Source organism: Camelus dromedarius, chromosome 27 (assembly GCF_036321535.1).
Source record: "Camelus dromedarius isolate mCamDro1 chromosome 27, mCamDro1.pat, whole genome shotgun sequence".
In the NCBI taxonomy this organism is placed as follows: Eukaryota; Metazoa; Chordata; class Mammalia; order Artiodactyla; family Camelidae; genus Camelus; species Camelus dromedarius.
Genome location: NC_087462.1, coordinates 259,022 through 277,994, shown reverse-complemented (window position 1 = coordinate 277,994; position 18,973 = coordinate 259,022). Strand labels below are relative to the sequence as shown.

Sequence of the window (18,973 nt, the reverse complement as noted above, 5' to 3'; positions counted from 1 at the left end):
GCTGCTGCCTGCCTCGGGGGAGGGCCTGCCGCCCTGCTGGGCCTGGGCGCCAAGCAATCAGACGCAGGCAGGCTGGGCGCCAATGCTGTTGTTTATTGCGCGGAATGGGGGTGTGGGGGTGAGTGGGGCGTGGTGGGTAGTGGGGGTGCTGCTGCCTCGGCTCGCCAGTACATTCATCACGACGGCGGGGCCCCCGGCCTCGCCCCCACGCCCGGGCACGGCCAGGACTGCCGGTCCTCCGGTGCTGAGGGAGCAGGTGTGCCTGCTGCTCCAGGGAGGTCACCGCGGACGCGTGTGGACAGGGACCGGGCTGGTTATTGCGTGAGCGTGACGGGGGCAGCGGGAAGCCGGCGGGCCAAGTATTGCACTTAAAAAACAATCCTCATCGGACGCGGGCCACCTACGGGGACGAGGTGGGCAGGGTTCCACAGCCATCTCCTCGGCCACAGGCCGGTCCTGGTCCCGGTTTCACAGTTAGGGAAACTGAGGCACCGAGGTGAAGGGAGCTCCCTTGCAGGCCCGCAGGCCGCAGGGGGCGGGGCGATGTGGGTGGGCGCAGGGCAATGAGGGGGCGGAGGGGGCTGTGCGCCGGCCCAGGCCGCCCGTCTGTCCGACTACAACTACCTACGTCTCCTCTATGGCTTCGGGGGCGGGCGGCCTGGGCTGCGCAATGGCATGGCTTTGGTCTGGATGACAGCCCCGCCAGGCCCGCCTGGGCCCACGGGGCGGCGCGCGAGGGTCACAAGTTGGACGAGAGGCGTGAGTGCGCAGAGTCCAGCGGCTCGAGTCCGCCGGTGGCGCCCGGCGAGGGCGAGGCCGAGTCCCTGCGGTCCGGGCTGGGCGCTGCGGCCCGGGCAGCGGGCGTGGGCCCCAGACGCGGCGTGGAGCTGCTGGCTGGGCGTGCTGAGGCCGCAGGCCCGGGGCCAGGCGCACCGTGGGGCAGCGAGGGCTGTGAGGCGGACAGCGGCCGCGAGGCGCGGCTCAGGCGGCGCGCAGGCAGCGCGGGCCCGGCAGGGGGCGCAGCGGGGGAGCCCGGCGCGCCGTAGGGTGAGGTCCGCTGCGCCCGGGGGCTGGCGGGCGCGCCCGGAGGACTGGCGGTAGGCGCGGGCCCGGAGGGCAGGCGGCGCACGAGGCGCGGCGAGCCAAGCGCCAGAGGCCCCACGAGCGGGCGCGCCACCTGCGGGCAGAAGCTCATGGCCACCGCCTGCTGCAGGGTGGCGATGGCCGAGGTGACCTGCGGCGGTGGTGGCGGCGGGAAGAGGCCGACGCGCTGGCCCAGCTCGGCCTGCTGCACCATCTCGCGGTCGTACTTGACGATCTCCTGGATGATGGCGTTCTCCTGGTTGTTGAACACGCCCGAGTTGAGGTCGTGCTGCACCTTGTGCAGAAGAATCGAGTTCTTCTTGCCTGGGGAAGGGGGGCAGGGTGTCAGAGGTGCCTGCCTGCAGGCTCCTGCTTTTGTGACAGGCGCAGCCCCTTTGCCTACAGGACGCAAGTGTCTGAGTGCCTGCTGAGCACAGAGCCCCTCCTGCATGTGGCAGACGGGCGAATAGGAAGCTGGAATTGAATCAAGCGCCTTTGTGTCACAAGCACGTAGAGTGCCTGCTTCACACACAAAACTGGCACGAGACGCCTGCATACCACCAGCACGCGTGGGACGCTTCCTGTATGCACTCGGCACACGTTATGTGCCTCCTGGGTGCACAACGCAGGTATCAGGCACTCTGTACAGCAAGCACGCGCTGTACCTCCTGTGCGCAGTGAGCTTGTGGTACTGAGCACCCGCGGGTACAGAGCACACCTGGAGCTGTGCACAGCCACACGCTGCATGCCTGCCACGCACACACAGCAAGTGCATCCGAGCACTTGCTGCTCACAGACACGCCGAGTACCTGCTATACGCAGCACACCTTAAGTGCCCGTTGTACACGAACGTGTGGAGTGCTTTCTGTGTTCTGGGACGGCTTCCTTCCCACAGCGCTCCTCTCTGCCCCCGACCCCGAGTCTTGCTTTCCTGCTCACTGTCTTTATTCTCACAAACGGCACCAAGGGCCTCCATCTCCCTGACTCCTCCATCTAGTCATCAGCAAGTCCTGCGGCCTGCGTCACAACCGTTTATGAGATTCCCCCTCGCCTCTCCCTGAACCCTCCACACACAGGCCAGGCTACTGAATCCCCATGTATGCTACCCACCCTTGTGGGAGGCAAACCTGATCAGGCCCCCCCTTGCTAGAATCACCCATGACTCCCTTTTGCTTCTTATGTACAGTCCAGACTCCTCCCCCAAAGCCTGTCGGCCTCTTCTGCCCTTCCTCCCAGCTTCCCTGACTCCCTGGACTCCAGGCCTCTTTCCCAGCTGAGGGCTCTTGCACATGCTGTATCCACTCCTAGCAGATGCCCTCTCCCTTTCTGCTGGCAACACCTGCTCACCTGGGTTTCCACTTGGAATCACAGGGAAGCCCCTCCACCCTGTCAGCCTCATCCACCAGCTGCATCTCCTGGCACCAGATGCTCAGGTACTTGCTGAGTGAGACATTCGGCACAACGGGAAACACCCTCCGCTCCCTCTGCCCCGGGGAGTGGGGTGTGCTTGGCCCAGGGAGAGCGTGGGTCCGAGAATCTGGTCTGGGGACCGGAAGGGGCCCTGAGGATCAGCAGGGCCATGCCGCCCCCTTTTCGGCCGCTGCGCCCGCCCCCTTTTCAGCCAGACCCCGCGATCGGCCGCTGCGCCCACTCACCGATGCGGTCCAGGCGGTCGATGGCGACCGTCTCGAAGGCCCGCCGCATCATGGGGTACTCCTCCAGCACCTCGTTGAAGTTGTCCACACTCAGCGAGTAGAGGCGGCAGTAGGTGTCCGCCCGCACGCTCGCAGTGCGCCGGCCCCGCGTCAGCAGGCAGATCTCTGTGTGAGGCCACGGGTGGCGTCCTTAGCTGCGAGGCCTTCCCTCCCCCGTGATCCCCTCCCCTGCCCTGCACCCTGTCCCTGCAGCCGCTCACCCCCGAAGTAGGAGCCGTCGGACAGCTTCATCTCCTTGTTGCCCTTGGTGAGCACGCTGACCACACCGTGCTGGATGAAGTACATCTTCTTGCCGACGGTGCCCTCGCGGATGATGTAGTCCCCCGGCTGGAAGACCTCGAACTTGAGTTTGGTCAGCATGGCTGTGACAAAGTTGGGGTCGGCGTTGGCAAACAGTGGCATCGAGGCCACCAGCTTCCGGCAGTTGAAGTTGACAATCTCCTGTAGCGGTGACATCAGGGCACGTATCAGGCCCTTGCTTCCATCACAGCCTACCTTGGGGACCGTTTCACTTCTCAGACCCTTGGTATCTTCCTCTGTGAAAGGGGTTGAACATTTTTGCCTGAAAGACAGCATCTTAGTAGGCAAACAGTGGAGGTTTTGCCACCAAAGACAGGATCAAGAGAAGATAGCCAACGATTCCCTATTACCTAATTTCCTGTTGGCAGTACTGGCCAATGCAGTTAGACACAGAAGCAACTGGAGACGTAAACATTGAAAAAGGAAAAATAAAACTCTCTTTACTGTTTCTATTAATAGGACTGCCTGGAAAACCCAAGAGTCCATGGAAAACTGTAACAATAAGGGAAGTTAGTCAAAATAGCAAGTAGCTTTTTAAAAAACCAACATAAAACCCAGGAACCTGAGAATGAATGCATGGCGGTAGAAGTCAGGACGCCGGGCACGCTCGGCAGAGAAGCTTCTGGGGGTTTCATAGGGATTTCACCTTATGGGGCATCCCTCAAGTGCACCCAGGAAGGCTTGCCTTAAAAAGAAAACCAACAGCTCTTGTACATACAGACAAAAGCCACCCCGAGGAGCCGTAACGGCAGGAAGACCCCGTTTCCACCCACACAGAGAGCTCAGGGGACAGTGTGGCAGGAAGTCCGGGGCCTGTGCCGACCTATGTGAGGAAACAGGGAACACACCTCTGGAAGGCACAGAAGCCGTGAACACCTCATGTCCTCAGACAGCACTGCTCACCGTCCATAAAGACGAACAACAGCCATTCTCCCTGCTCGGGTCTGCATTTAACGCACCCCGTGGAAATGCCGCCCGGCCTGCTTCGTCATAACTGAAGCTAGGCAAGGTCATTTGGAGCAAACGAGCAAAAATAGCAGGGAGATGGGACTAGCCTCCCCCGCCCAAGGCATTAAAACACACTGTAGACCTCTGAGTCAAACACAGTAGACAGGCCAATGAGACAGACTAAAAGGCCCCGAAATAGACCCAAGCACAGAGGGAGGAACTTCAGTTTAAGGTGAGGTGCCTCTCACAAAGTCACGGGGCCAAGCCAGACCTTTCAGCCCCACAGCAGATGAACCAGGAACCCTTCCTCATGCTGTAACCCAGGGTAAATTCCAAAGGGATCAGGGTCTACATGTAAAAGATGAAACTATACAAGGATCAGCTGAAAATGGATGGCTTCCTTGAAAACCTGGATGTGTACAGCCAGCTTGTACATCTGCTGTGCACAGCATAAAAATTCCACGAGGAGGGAAAGACAAATGGCCATCAGAATGGAAACCTGTATCACGGAGTTGAAGTGTGTCTATAAAGAACTTCAAAAAACAGCATAAAGACCAAAAGTTCCATAGAAAAACAAGTGACAGGTATGCACAGTTCACAAAAAGAAGCGCAAATAAACCAGCCTCTTATGCCGTGAAAGGCCCCTGAACCTGCTCAAAACAAGAAAAATGCCTCTGCGAGCAGCCCTGGGGCCCCTCTCACCTGCACAGTGGGGACCAGCTCCCAGTGGGAACAGGTGTCCCTGACAGCGAGCCTTCAGAGAATCTGCAGGGAACCACAGGGCCTGGCCCTCCATGCCCCTGCCCCCAGCTGCAGCGTGGGGCGCAGGGAGTCAGGAGGGGGGGGCCAGGGGAGGGAGGGCGGGCAGTGAACACTGATACCTGGATGCCTCTGTTCTGTGTTAGAATAAAGCAGATGGGTAGAGCAGAAGGAAACCGGTAAGGCACTGGACAGAACATGGACCGTTTCTGAATATACATGGTTTTGTAAATTTGACATTGAGGAAATGTAAATTCTCAAATACAGGTCGCCGGGGGCTGGGGGAAGGGAAATGGGGAGCGAGGGCCCCGGTGTCCTGGGGATTAGGCCGTGTGGATGATGGCGGAACTGCGAATATTCTAAAAACCCCTGAATTTTATGCATTTTGTGGTCTTCGAGGTGTATCTCTACAAGTGAATGAATGAGTAAAATTATTAAATATAGTGATTGAGCCAGGTGCCTGCCTCAGAAGAAATCCCTGGCTTTGTCAGCCTCCCCACCCCACCCTGGTCCTGTCCCTCCTTCCCTCCTAGCCGTGCCCACACCCTGCCTCTAGTGGAGTCACCAACGTCCACCCTGATGCGCTTCCTTCCCGGAGCTTGGTCACTCACCGTCATGGTCCCTCAGCCCCTCCTCCCTGAGGACAGAGGGCAAGGCACACAGTTGGCGCCCAATAGCTGCTTGGTGAGTGTTGGGGATTGTGTTGTGCTTCTCAAAAGAGACGCTGAAGTCCTGACCCCTGGTACGTGAAGACAGGGCCTTATTGGGAAAGAGTCTTTGCAGATGGATGAGGTCATGGGAGATCATGTAGGACGCCCCAGATGGCACAGTAGGCGTCCTCGTAAAAGGAGGGGCCACATGGAGACGAGGCAGTGATCAGAGCTGGGCATTTACAGGCCAAGGATGCCAAGGCCCCTGGCCACACCAGAAGCTGGCAGGGGCAGGACGGGCCCTCCTCTGCAGCCTCTGAAGGGAGCGTGGGCCTGAGACACCTCGATCTCAGACTTCTGGCCTCCACAATTGTTTACTTCTCCAAAAAGAGTAAATTGCTGCTGTTTTAAGCCACCCGGCTTGTGGGACTTTATGACGGCAGCCCCAGGGATCTGGCCTGATGTCACACAAGCTGCGGGGGCCGAGCTGGGATTGGAAGCAGCTGGTCAGCGGAGCCCGCCCGGCCCTGGGGCTCGGCAGGGCGCCTGCGCATCTGCCGTTTCTCTGCCGCCGCCACTGAGCGAGACCCCAGTCGGGCAGCCGGCGTCGGTGGCCGCCGGGCCGGCAGACGCAGGAGAGAAGGCTGGCGGAGGGCGAGTTCCCTCTTGCAGCCCGCCCCGCCCCGCCCCGCCCCCGCGGGCCCGGCGGCCCCGCCCCTCACCTCCCGCAGCGGCCCGTTGAGCTCCCCCAGGATGCTGTCCTCATCGAACATCTTGCCCTGGTAGCGGTGCTCGTAGTAGTCGTGGATCTTCTGGCGGAAGTCAGCGGGCAGCTTGTGGAAGGACATGTACTGCTCCACCTGCTTGTACTGTAACGGGGCGGGGCCGGGGGGTGGCAGTCAGCGGCTGCTCCGGGCCCACCTCAGCCTGGGGGCCTCGCTTCAACAACCACAATACAGGAGGCCTGGTGAGGTGTGAATCCCTCGGTGTAAGGGTATCCCGGCAGCACTCGGGACTAGTTCTTCCTGCATGCTGAATGTTACCTGGCAGCCCTGCCTGAGAGACGGGTGCACAGCTTGACCGCAGGCCCTGACAGAGGGCTGGACTCGCCCCCGGCCCAGAGATGCCAGACACTGCCGGTGGCCCTGGCTCCCCTCTCCAAGGATCTTTCTGGAAATCACTGGCTCAGCCCCTCCTGAGCCGGGCAGCAGGTGTGGGCCCCAGGTGGGGGTGCCGGGCCTTGCTGTCCCCAGGATGGCACCCCAGGGGTGGTGCCCCTGCCCCACTTCTGCCCCAGCCCCCCTGTCCCCACTGGCCACAGCTGCCCTGAGCTCAGCGGAACCCGTGATGGCAGGCGGGTGGCGGCACCAGCTCATGTTTGGGTGTGAGGCCAGTGGCTTCCGGACAGCCGGGGCGCCTGGCACCAGGCCCAGCTGACCCAGGCGACCTGACTGCTGGGCACTGAGGGGGGGTTGCCTCTGCCCAGCCAAGGCAGCCATCGGGTAGCAGTGCAGGGTAAGCAGGGCAGTGTCCAGGGAACCAGGCCACCCTTCGGCTTAGGGAGAGGAAACTGAGGCACAGAGTGAGGGCTGGGGCCGACCTCCAGCAAGGGTCCTTCCCAGCCCCCAGCCCTAGGACCAGCCCTATGGAGGTTGCCCCGCTGAGGCCAAGTCCTAGCACATCCTTGCTCCCCCAGACGTCTGCCCTAAGTCCTTGGGCAACCCCAGGCCTCTGGGACCCTGCTCCCGGCCTTCCCGCCCCAGACGCCCCTGAGATGGCCCAGAGTCTCTGTCCCGGGAGCTCCCTGATACCCCACGATCTGGCCCTATCCTGTTTGGACCCCCCACCCCGGCTCTCGTCACCTTCCTCAGCCTATATCCCCCTCCATCTCTCCTGCCTCATCCCCCTCCAAGCTTCAGACCTCCTCTTAAGGTCCCTCAGCTTCCTCACTGTCTTTCCGGGAGCTGCCCAGGGGGCTTCCATTCCTTCTAATTACAGCCACAGACCCCACTGGGACCCCCAGCCCCCCAACACACACACAATCCCCTCTGGGCCCTGTCCTGAGCACACTGCATGGAGCTGCAGAGATGCAGGGTGGACCCCCAGACCTTTTCCTGGTACTGGCGCCGTGAGGAGTCCAGCGACTGGATGAGGGCAGTGGCGTGGCCGATGAACATGGCGTAGCAGGTGGCACCCACGATCATGCTCAGCATCGTCAGCCAGATGTCCGTCATGCTCTCGGGAGCCTGCCGCCCATACCCGATGCAGAGCATGTGGCTCATAGCCTTGAAGAGTGCAAAGGAGTACAGCTCGCTCCACGAGTGGTTCTGCAAGGCCACAGAGGGTGGGCGTGGGTGGGCAGGCACTCTCAGCCCCCAAGGCACCCCTTGACCCAAGGGCCCCAGCTGCCCATCCTCCCCCAGGCATCTGGGTGGTGAGCTCCCTGTGCCCAGAGGTAACCAAGAGAAACAGGCTCAGGCAGGTTCAGGATATGCACATGTGCCACAGCAATTCAGCAGTGGGGGCAGGCATATAGTCACCTCCCCATGTCAGTCCTAGGGAAACTGAGGCTCAGAGGGGCTAGAGTCTAGCCCCCAACTATTTGCAGACTCTGATGGGAGTGTCTCTGAGGCCAAGAGAATGCAGAAGTCCCAAGGACCTCAGGAACTGAGCTGGGGACACAAAAAAATCCAATCTGAGAGGCAGGAAGGGTGGCAGCATCAGGCAGGGCCAGGAGGACGCCCCTCCCAGTCCTCAGTTGTCCTGGCTAAGGGAGGGGGCAGTCGGCCCAGTTCAGGAAACAGGACAGCATGATGTCCGGGTGTCCGGCCAGACAATGAGCTGCCTCAGCCCGGCAGCTGTGCCAGGCGCCGGGCCGGCACTCTGGGTTTTCCCTCCGTTGCTCCCGCCCGTCCCCGCCCACCTGCTCTGCGCCCCACGTGCCTGGCGGGGGGGAGGTTTGGTGTGGTGCTAAGCCGACTCCCAACACCTACCAGCACCCGACTCACTCTTAACAGTGAGCATTTCAGCCAGGAAGCAATAGGTGCTTGAGTCTCCAATTTTTATTCCTCACGGCCCATGATACCACTTTTCCACTTGAGGGGTATGATATAAAACTGTCTTTTAAATAAAATCATGCGAATAAAAAAGTGGAATCAATGGAGAAAACAAGCAGATGATACGCTCTTAGGGGACAAAAGCTGTCACAGGGCCCTCAAACGGTCAAGGATCTCGCTGGTTCTGGGGTCTGGAAGGCTCCAAGTCGGACAGCAGCCCAGAGGGGTGCTAACAAGGGTATCAGGTGCCATGCGCCCAGAGCACAGGTGCTGGGTTTGGTCCCCGACGCTGGCTCTCGGGCCTCAGCGCCTGTGGGGCCACGGCAGGCCACGGCAGGCAGCGTGGGGCGGGGCCGGCTCACCACCATGCCATTGATGGACACCCAGCAGTTGCGCGGGAAGTCCTGTAGCATCGGCACCAGGAACTGCAGGCAGCCATCCCAGTGGCACAGGAGCAGCATCATGCTGATGAGGTTGCAGATGCGCATGACCGCGCTCGCCAGGTCGTAGGTCATGTGGAAGATCTGGGGGCCGGGACGCGGCGCACGTGAGGGCGGGCGCTGCAGACCGCGTGAGGGAGAAGCCTCTGCCCGCTGCCCCTTGAGCTCTGAGATGCGCCCCCACCTCACCGCGGTCCCGCTCCCGGGAGGCCCGTCCCCTTTGGAGAGAATGAAGCGCCCTACAATAGATCGCATGGCCCTCCGCCCAACCTACTCCCCGGGAAATCCAAATCTATATGTCTGGTTGGCCACCCGCCGCCCTCTCCCAGGACCACCTGCTCTTCCCGCAACCCTGTCCCCTCCTGCTACCCCCCCTTGGAGCCTTGTCGCTGCCCTGGAATATGGGGGTGACACTGCCAGACACGGTGGCGACTCTGAGCCCCCGTGGTGGCCATGGGCTGCGAGAGAATCAGGTCACACTCAGTCCAGAGGTGAGTCCCGACTTGGGGGAGAGGGGCGTGATTTTGCGTCTCTGAGCTTCAGTTTCCCCACTGCCATTGGGCAATGGAGTCCTCCTCTCACAGGGCAGAAGGAAGGGAAGGGGTGCGAGTATCTCAAGAGTCCATGCTGGGCTTTCCTTGACTCCACCCCACTACACCACCAGGTAGAGGCCCCTGTGACCACGCCCTACATGCCCAGGTTCTGCCCCTTAGATTCTTAGGCCCCTCATGCAGCCCCTGTACCCCTGCCCAGTGTCCCCACCCAATGCCAGCCCCCACTCCCAGGCCTGTAACAGGCTTGTCTTCTCACTGTGGCCCTGCCCCTGGCCCCTGGTAGCCCCGCCCAGAGTCTCCCATCACGACTCGTCTCTGCATCCTAAGCCCCGCCCCAGACCCAAGACCCTGCCCTGCGTCCACACGCAGCGGCGCTCACCTCCTCCCACTGGTGGATGTAGCGGATGAGGCGCGACAGGCGGAGCAGGCGGAGCAGGCTGAGGATCTTGGTGAAGCGCACGATGCGCAGGGCACGCGCCGTCTTGTAGACCTCAGAGTCGATGCCCTTCTCCACGATGAGGAAGATGTAGTCCACAGGGATGGAGGACACGAAGTCCACCACAAACCACGTGCGCAGGTACTTCTTCTTGATCTTCTCAGGGTCCAGGATGATCTCCGTGTTGTCCTCAATCACAATGCCCGTGCGGAAGTTCAGCACCAGGTCCATGAGGAAGAATGTGTCCGAGACCACATTGAACACAATCCACGGGGCCGTGGTCTCATCCTTGAAGAAGGTGATGCCCACGGGGATGATGATCAGGTTTCCCACCATGAAGAGCAGCATGGTGAAGTCCCAGTAGAACCTGGGGGCGAGGCGCAGTGGGTCATGCCTCCAGCCTTTGCCCCAGCGGGGCCTCCACCAAGCATGCCTTCCGCACCATGCCCACGCCCACACGCACCTTCGCGGACCAGCCCAGAGCTCCCCTCCTCAGCCCGAGCTGAGACTTTGGCCCCAGGTCATGGCTAGTGTGGACCTCACCTCCAAAAAGCCCTCCCAACCCCTAGACAACACCCTACTGCCTGCTGGGCTCCCCCAGCCCAGGTCCCTCCCACTGGCCCAACTCTAGCCTCTTCTTGAAGCAGGAGACTGGGAAGAGCCTAAGAGGAGGCTCAAAAATGGATTAAATGTTTCCCATGACAAAAGGTCCCATGTGCCTGGTACAAGGTTGGTGTCCAAAAAGCACTCAGGCCAGGTGGGGAGACGGAGGCACAATCTCCACTCCCCCACCGCCCCAAGCTGGAAGGGCAGGAGGGTGGGGTGGGAGCCAGGAGTGTCTGCCTGCTGAGTGGTCTCGGGGGCTGCGGGTGCAGGCTGGGAGCCAAACATGCGCAGCTTGAGGGCAGGGCTACGGGACCCTGACCCTGGCTGTGCTTCCCCTTGGACCACGGGAGGGCTAAGAGGGGGCATGGCTGTGTGTCCCTTTCAGGAAGCCGCCTGAGGAGGAGGCGGGGGGTGCCTGTCCCCAGAGAAGGAAGACCAAGGCCTGGCCAGCAGAGCGGAGGCCGGGTCGGCCAAGGAACCTGAGTGACAGGACTGGGCACGGTCTGGACGTTCAGTGTGATAAGTGTGCTTGAAAAAGTGATGACTGGTTGCTTCCTCTCCCAAATAGACCCATGACCGATGCAAAGTCAATTTCAAAACTCCCACCCAACCCGGGAAGTACTCTCAGAAAAAGGCCCATCCATTCGAGGAATATCTACTGATGGCCAGGCACAGAGTTCTGAGTAAAGCGTCTGAAGGACAGACAGACGCGGCAAAGTCCAGAGCTGCATCAACCGAGAAAACTTGAATCAAAACCCTTCCAAGGGAAAACCATGCGTTGGCTCCCGAGAAAGTGGTAGTCACCATGTGACCCAGCAATTCCACTCGGAGGTGTACACCCACAGGATTGAAAGCAGGGGCTCAAACTGGTGCTTGGATACCTGTATCCACAGCAGCACGATTCACAATGGCCAGAGGTGGAAACAACCCAAATGCCCATGGGTGGATGAACAGATAAACATTGCGTGGTCCCTCCCCACACATGGAACATGACTCAGCCACGAAAAGGAGAGAAGCACTGACACTCACTACCACGTGGACGGACCCTGAGAGCACGACGCTCAGCGAGAGAAGCAGACACAGGAGGACACACAGCGTGTGACTCCATGGATGTGAGGCGTCCAGAACAGGCCAGTCCACAGACACAGGGAGGGGGCTCCTGTTTGTCAGGGGCTGGGGAGGGGGTGGGGAGTATGTGTTTGGGAAGATGGGAAAGTTCTGGAGATGGATAACATTGTAATTGTACTTAATGCCACGTGACATTTGTACACTTTTACAATGTACACTTTTAAATGGCTAAATGCCAAATTTTATGTTCTATGTATGTTAACACACACACCTATGTATATAAGAAAACCTCATGGCCTGGGGGTGTCAGTGATGAGCAGCTGCCCCAGATCAGGGGTCTGAGCCCACACTCCCCATCCAGATTCAGACAAAGGAGGGTCTAAAATTTTGAGTGGAGTCATTTGTTTGATTTTTGCCTTTCACTTTGCAGGGGGAGACAGCCACCCCAAGGTAGGATTTCTAGGACTCTCCCGTAGGCCCAGTGCCTTCCCCATCATGGCCAGAGCCCGCGCGTCCACTTGGAGAAGCTCTAGCACGTGTGGGCAGGACAGGGCCGGGAGGACCCTCAAAGCCGGGCTCCTCCCGGATGGATAGAACAAGAGACTGAGGTTCCCAGTGTCCTAGAGGGACTCTCCCAAATTAGCACAAATAAACAGAAAGCCATAAACCCCGGCGCTGGCTTGGCTTCAGTGGCTCCCTATTTCAGGAGTCACTGTGAATTGGCTCAGTTCTGAGCGGTGCTGCGAGGTAAGGGCCATAGCACCACGCCTGCAGGGTGACCCAGGCCTTCCATTTCAGGGAACTGATCCCAAGGAAATTGTCCAAGAGGAAGAAAAAAAAATTAAAGAGTGATTTGTAACAAGATGTTCACAGCAGCTCAGTCTGCAAGAGCCAAAGGCTGGAAGGGACCCAAGGTCTACGATCGTGGTGACAGCAGCCAGACTTGGGTGAGATCCTCCAGCATCTGGGAACCTCAGCCTCGACACCCAAGGGCAGGGGTGTCCCTGGAGTTTGGTCAAAGCCCTGAAGCCACTGCTTAATGAAGGAGGGCAGCGGCTCCCTCCCTTCGAGGTCTGAGAACCAAGACCCAGGCGGGAAGTGGGGGAATTATAGATATCTGGCAAATCCAAGGGGATTAGGGGCCGGAGGTCGGAGATTAAGGACAAGCAGGGGGTGGGGGATTAGGGGCCTGAGCCCTGGGATGTGAGTTACAGATCCCAGGCAGGTGTCAGGAATCAGGAAAGGGAGACTCCTGCAAGGTTCCTGGGTGATTTGTTGGCTGACTGTGTAGCCAGGCCTGGAGGATGCATGGTGACACACAGACCCAGCCCTCCCTTGGGGCCCCTCCCTCGGGGCTCCAGCCTGGCATTCCACACAGACAGATAAATGAGTGGGATGCCTCAGAGGGGCTACTTCAGCCAGGGTGGGCTGGGAGGGCTTCTCAGAGGAAGCAGCATATGGGTGGATGATGGAAAAGGAGCCGATAGGTGGGGAGCAGGGCACTGCACCCCAGCCAGAGGACCAGCAAGTGCAAAGGTCCTGTGGCTGCATGGGCTTTCCCCTCTTGCGGCTGGAGCTGGGGCGTGAAGAGGTAAGAAGAGACCAGGGGAGTGTGAGTCAGGCTCTGAGGGGCCGTGGGGGCCATGGTCGTGGCAGGTTTCCAGTAAGAAAGACAAATGGGTATCTTGAGATGCCCCTGCTGGCAGCCGGGAGGCCAGGAATGGGGCAGAGTGTGGCGTCACAGCAGGAGAGGGGGTGGCTTGCTGATGGGGGAAATAAAGCCAGGTCTGGCCTGAGCAAGTGGGTGGCTGGAGTGGCTGAGGAAGGGACCCCCAGAGTATCCCCTTAAACCCCTTGGTCATGCCCAGGCCCCAGGATGTTGAAACAGGGGTCTTGGGGATATGAAGCTTTTCAAGCAGGGAATTCAGGGGCCAGAAATTCCAAATTCTGGCAGGAAGCTCCTGGAGAAAAGAGGGTGTTCTCGGCCACCTCTGGACCCTGTCCCCACACAGGGACCATGGGCCTTCTTTTCTCCCAGCCGGGTGGGCCCTGGGCCTCAGTCCTCCCACATGGAAGATGGGTTTGTCCCCCACCCCCCACTCCAAGTGCCTTCATGCTGGAGGCGGAACCAGGGAAACTCTCACCCCACCCCTCCCCCACCCCAGCTCCAGATGATTCAGGGTTTACTTTACTCTCACGAGCTAATGCAGCCTGATCTCTCACTGATCCACTGTGCCATCTGGGGAGGGGAAAGGCCTCCAGCCCAGTCAGGCTTTTTAGGTCTGGTCCTCCACCACCCTGGGTCTTTGGGGACCCCAGCATCCACTGGTCCTGGCTCTGAGGGCCAGGAAAGAGACCCACTTATCTTTGCCCCTCACACCAATCCTCCCAGCAGTAGACAATTCGGGAACACTGAACTGAAAATTCTCAGCAGCAGGAGAGACTCGAGTCAGAACTCAGAGGCACTTACAGACTCTGGAATAGACCAAAAGGCAGCAGGAAGCCACCTGCCCACACTCTCTCTCCAGGGAGATGAGGCCTCTGCCCTCCAGACCTGCACAGGCCTCCCCTCCTCGGCCAGGGCTGCCTTGGTCCCCAAGTGACCTCCATCCCAGGAAGTGGAGGGAAGTGGCAGAGAAAACAGTCTGTCCAGGTTGGGGAGATGGGAGTCATAGCTGGGCCCCCATGCCTGCCCTCCACCACCCTCTCCTCCAAGATCTCCTTCATGCATCTCAGATGTTTCCATGTCCGGGGGGCAGGGGCAGGGGCAGGTGAAGGGAACCCGAATTAACTGTGTTCATTTTTCACAGATTTTGTGGGAAGGAACAGAAGAGCCTGCCAGGGCCCCAGGGAGGCAGTGGCACGGGCTGTGACCCTCCACACGGCCCCCCAGCCACTCTCCCTGCTCTGCCCTGTGATATTGTTCACACTTGCTCCGACTCAGGGTGAACCCTGGGGTGCAGAGAAGGAGAATCAGCCCTCCTGAACCTGAATCCCCCCACCGTCCCTCTATCCTGCTTCTCCACCCCCTACTCCCCATGGAAGTTCCTGGAACATCTGTGTCCCATACCAGCTCTAGTGTTACCCATGGGCCCTTGAAGAAACCCCTCGGAACGGGTTTGGGCTCGTCAAAAGTGGCCCGGGAAACAAGACTCCCACTCAGCCCGGCTTCTGCCTGGCCCTCACATGTGCTCCTTGGCGAGGTCCCAAAGTTGTCCTGGGCACCCGTGGTGTGCCAGACCCTGGAATGCCACGCGGGGGGCGGACCTCCAGGAAGTGGTAGCGAATAAAAGCGCCACTTCAGAATGCAGACACAAAACAGGTGGAGGAGGGTAGGGTGCATGTGCCAAACAGGGGAGGCGTGTGAGCCAGAAGTTGAAGGGTCAGAAGAACTGATGGGGGCAAGGGCATGCCTGGCGGGGTGGGGGTGACTCTGCCAAGGCCCCAAGGATGGGGAGGAGAAAGGGTGTGAGACGTGAGGCCAGCCAGGCTGTGAAGGTCAGACTCCCCCTTTCCTCTCGCCGCCACCTCCTTGCCTTTGGGGAAGCTGAGGGTTGTTGGCAGGAGGCCCGCCTGGAGCACCCTCCAGGGCCTGGCCGGATGCCTGAGCTCGAGCCCAGGCTGATTCCACAGGCCCAGAGCCTCCTTCCCCAGGCCTCTGCAAATGCTCCTCCTCCCTGGAAGCTTGCGGGCCACGCAGAGCAGAGCGAGACCTGGCCAAGGCGGTTCCAGTTCACCAAACACTGATTGTCCCATCCTCTGTGCCAGATGGGTACTGGGCCAACTTGAACAAAGCCTTAGTTCAAGGAAGTGGAGACACCGTGGCCCTCGGCAGGGATCTGGGTGAGGCCCTAGGCACTCGTGGGGGAGCCTCACCCCCTTTTCCTTTTAAATCATGTCCAGGGCTCATTCCAGGGACATATCTGTACCATCAGGTCATGAGGACAAAGGAGGCAAGTGTCGACAAGCAGACCCAGAAAGGCCCTGCCCCGCTGCTCCACAGTTTTCTAAAACTAACACACACACATAAACACAGAGATGACCCATGGCCAGGCCCCCTTAGCTGAATAACCCCCAGGAGGCCTTCTCTCTCCAGCTTCTTTTTGGCCTGGACGGGACGTGGCCAGCGGCCAGGCTGCCTGGCAGTCAAGTGTGGACTTGGGGGCCAGCCTGCCCATGTATGAATCCCTGCTCTGCCCAGGTCTAGCTGTGTGGCTCTGGGCAAGTGACTTTACCTCTCTGTGCCCCGATTTCCCCACCTAAAATTTTGTGGTAGCAGGATCCACCCCACAGCTGATGTGAGGACTAGATCAATATTCTTAAGGTGCTGGGACAGTGTCTGGCCCAGGGGGGTGGCTTGAAGGCCTTGCTGTGATCCTGTGCTTGTCTCCACATTGAATCAGAGTGGTCTAGCAGGGTTCTTCAAACATGGGGGTCATGGAGGCCCTGCAGCACCCCCAGCTTGGTATCTTAAGTTTCTTACTTTGGCTCATCTGATCCCAACTATGGGTCACAGTCACCCCCCCCAACCCCACTGCTCACCCTCAGTTTTCAGCCTGTGCAGGAACTGCAGGCGACTGTGCTCAGCAGGAACAAGGATGGGGATGCCCAGCTCCCTCTCCCAGTACCCCTCACCCTGAGCCGCACACTACCCCTTTCTGCAGCCAAGAGGAAGTCCAGGGCACCTACAGCCCAGGGGTACGCAGCATGCAGACATGCTGGAGGGGATGGGGGATGGCTAATTTCTGCAGCCGCCTGCACCTGCCCACACATCCATGCCCCTTTCCAGCCAGCTAGCTTTAGTTTCCCCATTCACAGTCCGGCCAGGCAAGCCAGGGAGCCCTAGAAGCCAAGTCCATTCGGTTCACAGACCGGAACTATCTACAGAGGAGGGCTGAGCCCCCATGCAGTAGGGACCATCCAGAGGCACCCCACCTGGACCCCCCTAGGACCTCCACCGCTGGCGTCTCCCATAGCCCAAGCCACTGGTCAAGATTGTTTGCACCTCCCAGGAGGTCTGAGGGGTAAGGAGTTGGAGCACTGGACTTTCTTCCAGCCTGTCCCTGACTTGTGTGCCGTCTCCCCAGTTGTCAAGCGCAGGGGCTGAGGAAAGGCCAAGGAGAGGGAGAGTTCCAAAGACCCCTTTCTCAGCTGTGGGGGTCCAGGAGCAAGTAGAGACCACCGACTTCGGGGCTCAGGCCGGGAGAAGGGAGTGCCGCGGCGTCATAGGATCAGGCCGCCTCCGGACTGCTGTCCGTGGTGCTGAAACAGTTCCCGCCCTGAGGGCCGCAGCCAGGCGGCCTGGGGAGCCACATAGACTTTCTGTACCCTAGCTCACACACCCCACTCACGGACACATCACCTTACACACACACCATGCACACACACACGCCCATCTCTCCCCAGTACACATCAGTGATCCACCACGCAGACACACCCCCCAGATGACTCGGCCCACGCCCCCAGGACCCCTGCTCCTCTCGTGGTCACATGCTTGTGATCACAGACGCAGCCTGCAGTGATGATACGCACCGTTCACACTCGCAGGCCAACAGAACACGCCCAAGAAAGAGAACTGCAGACACAAACGGTGTGACCCTGCTCTTGGCCTTGTTCGGAGCCTATCCACTCATCAACCGGCTTAATTCACATCAACATCTACGCAAACACTGACACCTGGGCATACCACCCAGCAGCTTCAGCTGATGCGGCTCAGAGAAGACACAGTCTGGGGACCGCAGCATGCTCAGCGCCCCCTCCTCGCGCAATACCCAGGCCCAGGGACACAGGACGCGCCTCCCTGTGGCGTGGGGCGCAGGTGGAGACCGTGGGACCCGCCGTGTCAGCTTAACCCTTTCTCTGCGAGCCTCTCTCAGGCGCGTCCTTCCCGGGCGCCCTTCCTTCCTCCTTCCTTCCGCTCTGCCGCCTTCCCGGCGCCCACGTTCCCCTCTATTCGTCCTCTCCGCCCCTTCGCGCTCAGACCCTGGTCCTGCGGCCCGTGACGTGCGCCCACCTCGAAGGGCAAGGAGTGTCAGGATGCGTGGGAGGGGGCGCTCCGGGGTCACGGTGGGAGTCGGCGTGCGCCTCCCAGTGCCCTTCCAAGGGCAGAACCTCCAGCGCCCTGGTCATTCCCAGGCGGGTCCTGGATGCGTCGGAGGTCACCAAGGGGCCCCGAGGTCATCCGCGGGGCGCGCCGCCCCGCCCTCCCCAAGCGCTCCAAGGACGGCCCCCGCGCGCGTCCGCGCGCGGTGCCCCTCCGCTCCCGCCCGCCGGCGCTCCCCGTGGCTGTACCTGAAGTCGCTGTACGGGTGGATGATCCAGGCCCCCGCCGACTTGACGCGCTCCTGCTCCCGCTCCACGGCCTTCTGGCTGCCGAACATCCGCAGCGAGAACTTGTTGACGCCCGGCTGCAGGAGCGCGCCGAACTGGCGCTGCATGAAGCTGGCCTGGCTCCCCCGCGGCTCCCCTGCCGGGCCAGCCTCCTCGCTGCCAGCCTCGTCCGCCGGCCCCGGGCCCGGGCCGGGACCCGGGCCCGGCGCGGGCCCTGAGGCCGCCCCGCGACACGAGAACGACACCTTGGGCCCCCGCGCCGGGCCCTCGGGCCCCGCGGGGCTGCACTGCGGCTCGCCGCGCCCGCACTCGCCGTTCGGGCTGCCCTTGGCCGTGCTCGCCGCGCCCGGGGTGCCCGGGCGGCCGCACGAGCTGTCGCGGCTGCGGAGTCGGGCCCGCGGGCCGCCCTCGTCCGCCGCCTCCGGGGGCGCCGCCTCGGTCCGCGGCGGCTGCTGAGGGGGCGCGGGCCCGGGGCCCGGAGGGGGCGCGGGCGGCGGCGGCGGCTGCTGCTGCTGGGGGGGCGCGGGCGGCGGCGGCGGCGGCGGCGGCGGCGGCCCCGGCACGGGGGTCGCGCCCGGGCTCTCCCCGGGCCGCCCGCCGCCCCCGCGCGCGTCCATGGCGAGGCGGCGCCGGGCAGTGCGGAGCGGAGCCGCCGCCACCGCCGCCGGCCCGAGCCCGAGGGAGGGGGGGAGACGGGGGTAGGGCGGGGCGGAGCCGTGGGGGGCGGAGCTGCGGGGGAGGGGCGGGGGCGGGAGCCCATCCTCTGCCCGTGCCCACTCGCGTCGCGCCCCGCCCCGGTCCTTCCCCCAGGAAACTAAGGCGGCGGGGTCAGGGACGGCCCAAGGTCACGTGTCTCCAGGCCTTGGAGACCCGATGAAGCCTAGTCTCAGAAGGGGAAACTGAGGCCCGCGGGGCAGAAGGACGTTCCCAAGGTCACAGAGCCCAGCCACGGGGCTGGGGCCTCTGCGCGCGACCTTGACAAGGGGCCTTCTGCTGGCGCTTCGGGTTTGCCTCTGTCCAGAGGGCAC

General features: G+C 61.3%; 1 protein-coding gene across 1 annotated transcript; it reads right to left on the bottom strand.

The window, feature by feature from the left end:
- Positions 1-56: 56 nt before the first annotated feature.
- On the bottom strand, positions 57-18,562 carry HCN2 (hyperpolarization activated cyclic nucleotide gated potassium and sodium channel 2). Its single transcript, XM_064479596.1, has 8 exons — positions 17,907-18,562; positions 9,885-10,308; positions 8,874-9,035; positions 7,564-7,782; positions 6,178-6,324; positions 2,999-3,239; positions 2,739-2,903; positions 57-1,407 (listed from the first exon to the last, which is right to left on the bottom strand). Exons 1-8 carry the CDS (start codon positions 18,560-18,562, stop codon positions 740-742), a joined length of 2,682 nt encoding a protein of 893 aa, XP_064335666.1. The 3' UTR covers positions 57-739.
- Between the last annotated feature and the right edge of the window lie 411 nt (positions 18,563-18,973).

Bases quoted from the DNA above. Each gene is read 5' to 3' on its own strand.
- HCN2 (XM_064479596.1), bottom strand. From the start codon at position 18,562: ATGGACGCGCGCGGGGGCGGCGGGCGGCCCGGGGAGAGCCCGGGCGCG. The intron at 10,309-17,906 runs GTACAGCCACGG...CCTCGCCCCCAG, and splicing joins CACCCGTACAGCGACTTCAG to GTTCTACTGGGACTTCACCA. The intron at 6,325-7,563 runs GTCTGGGGGTCC...GCCCCGTTACAG, and splicing joins GGCGCCAGTACCAGGAAAAG to TACAAGCAGGTGGAGCAGTA.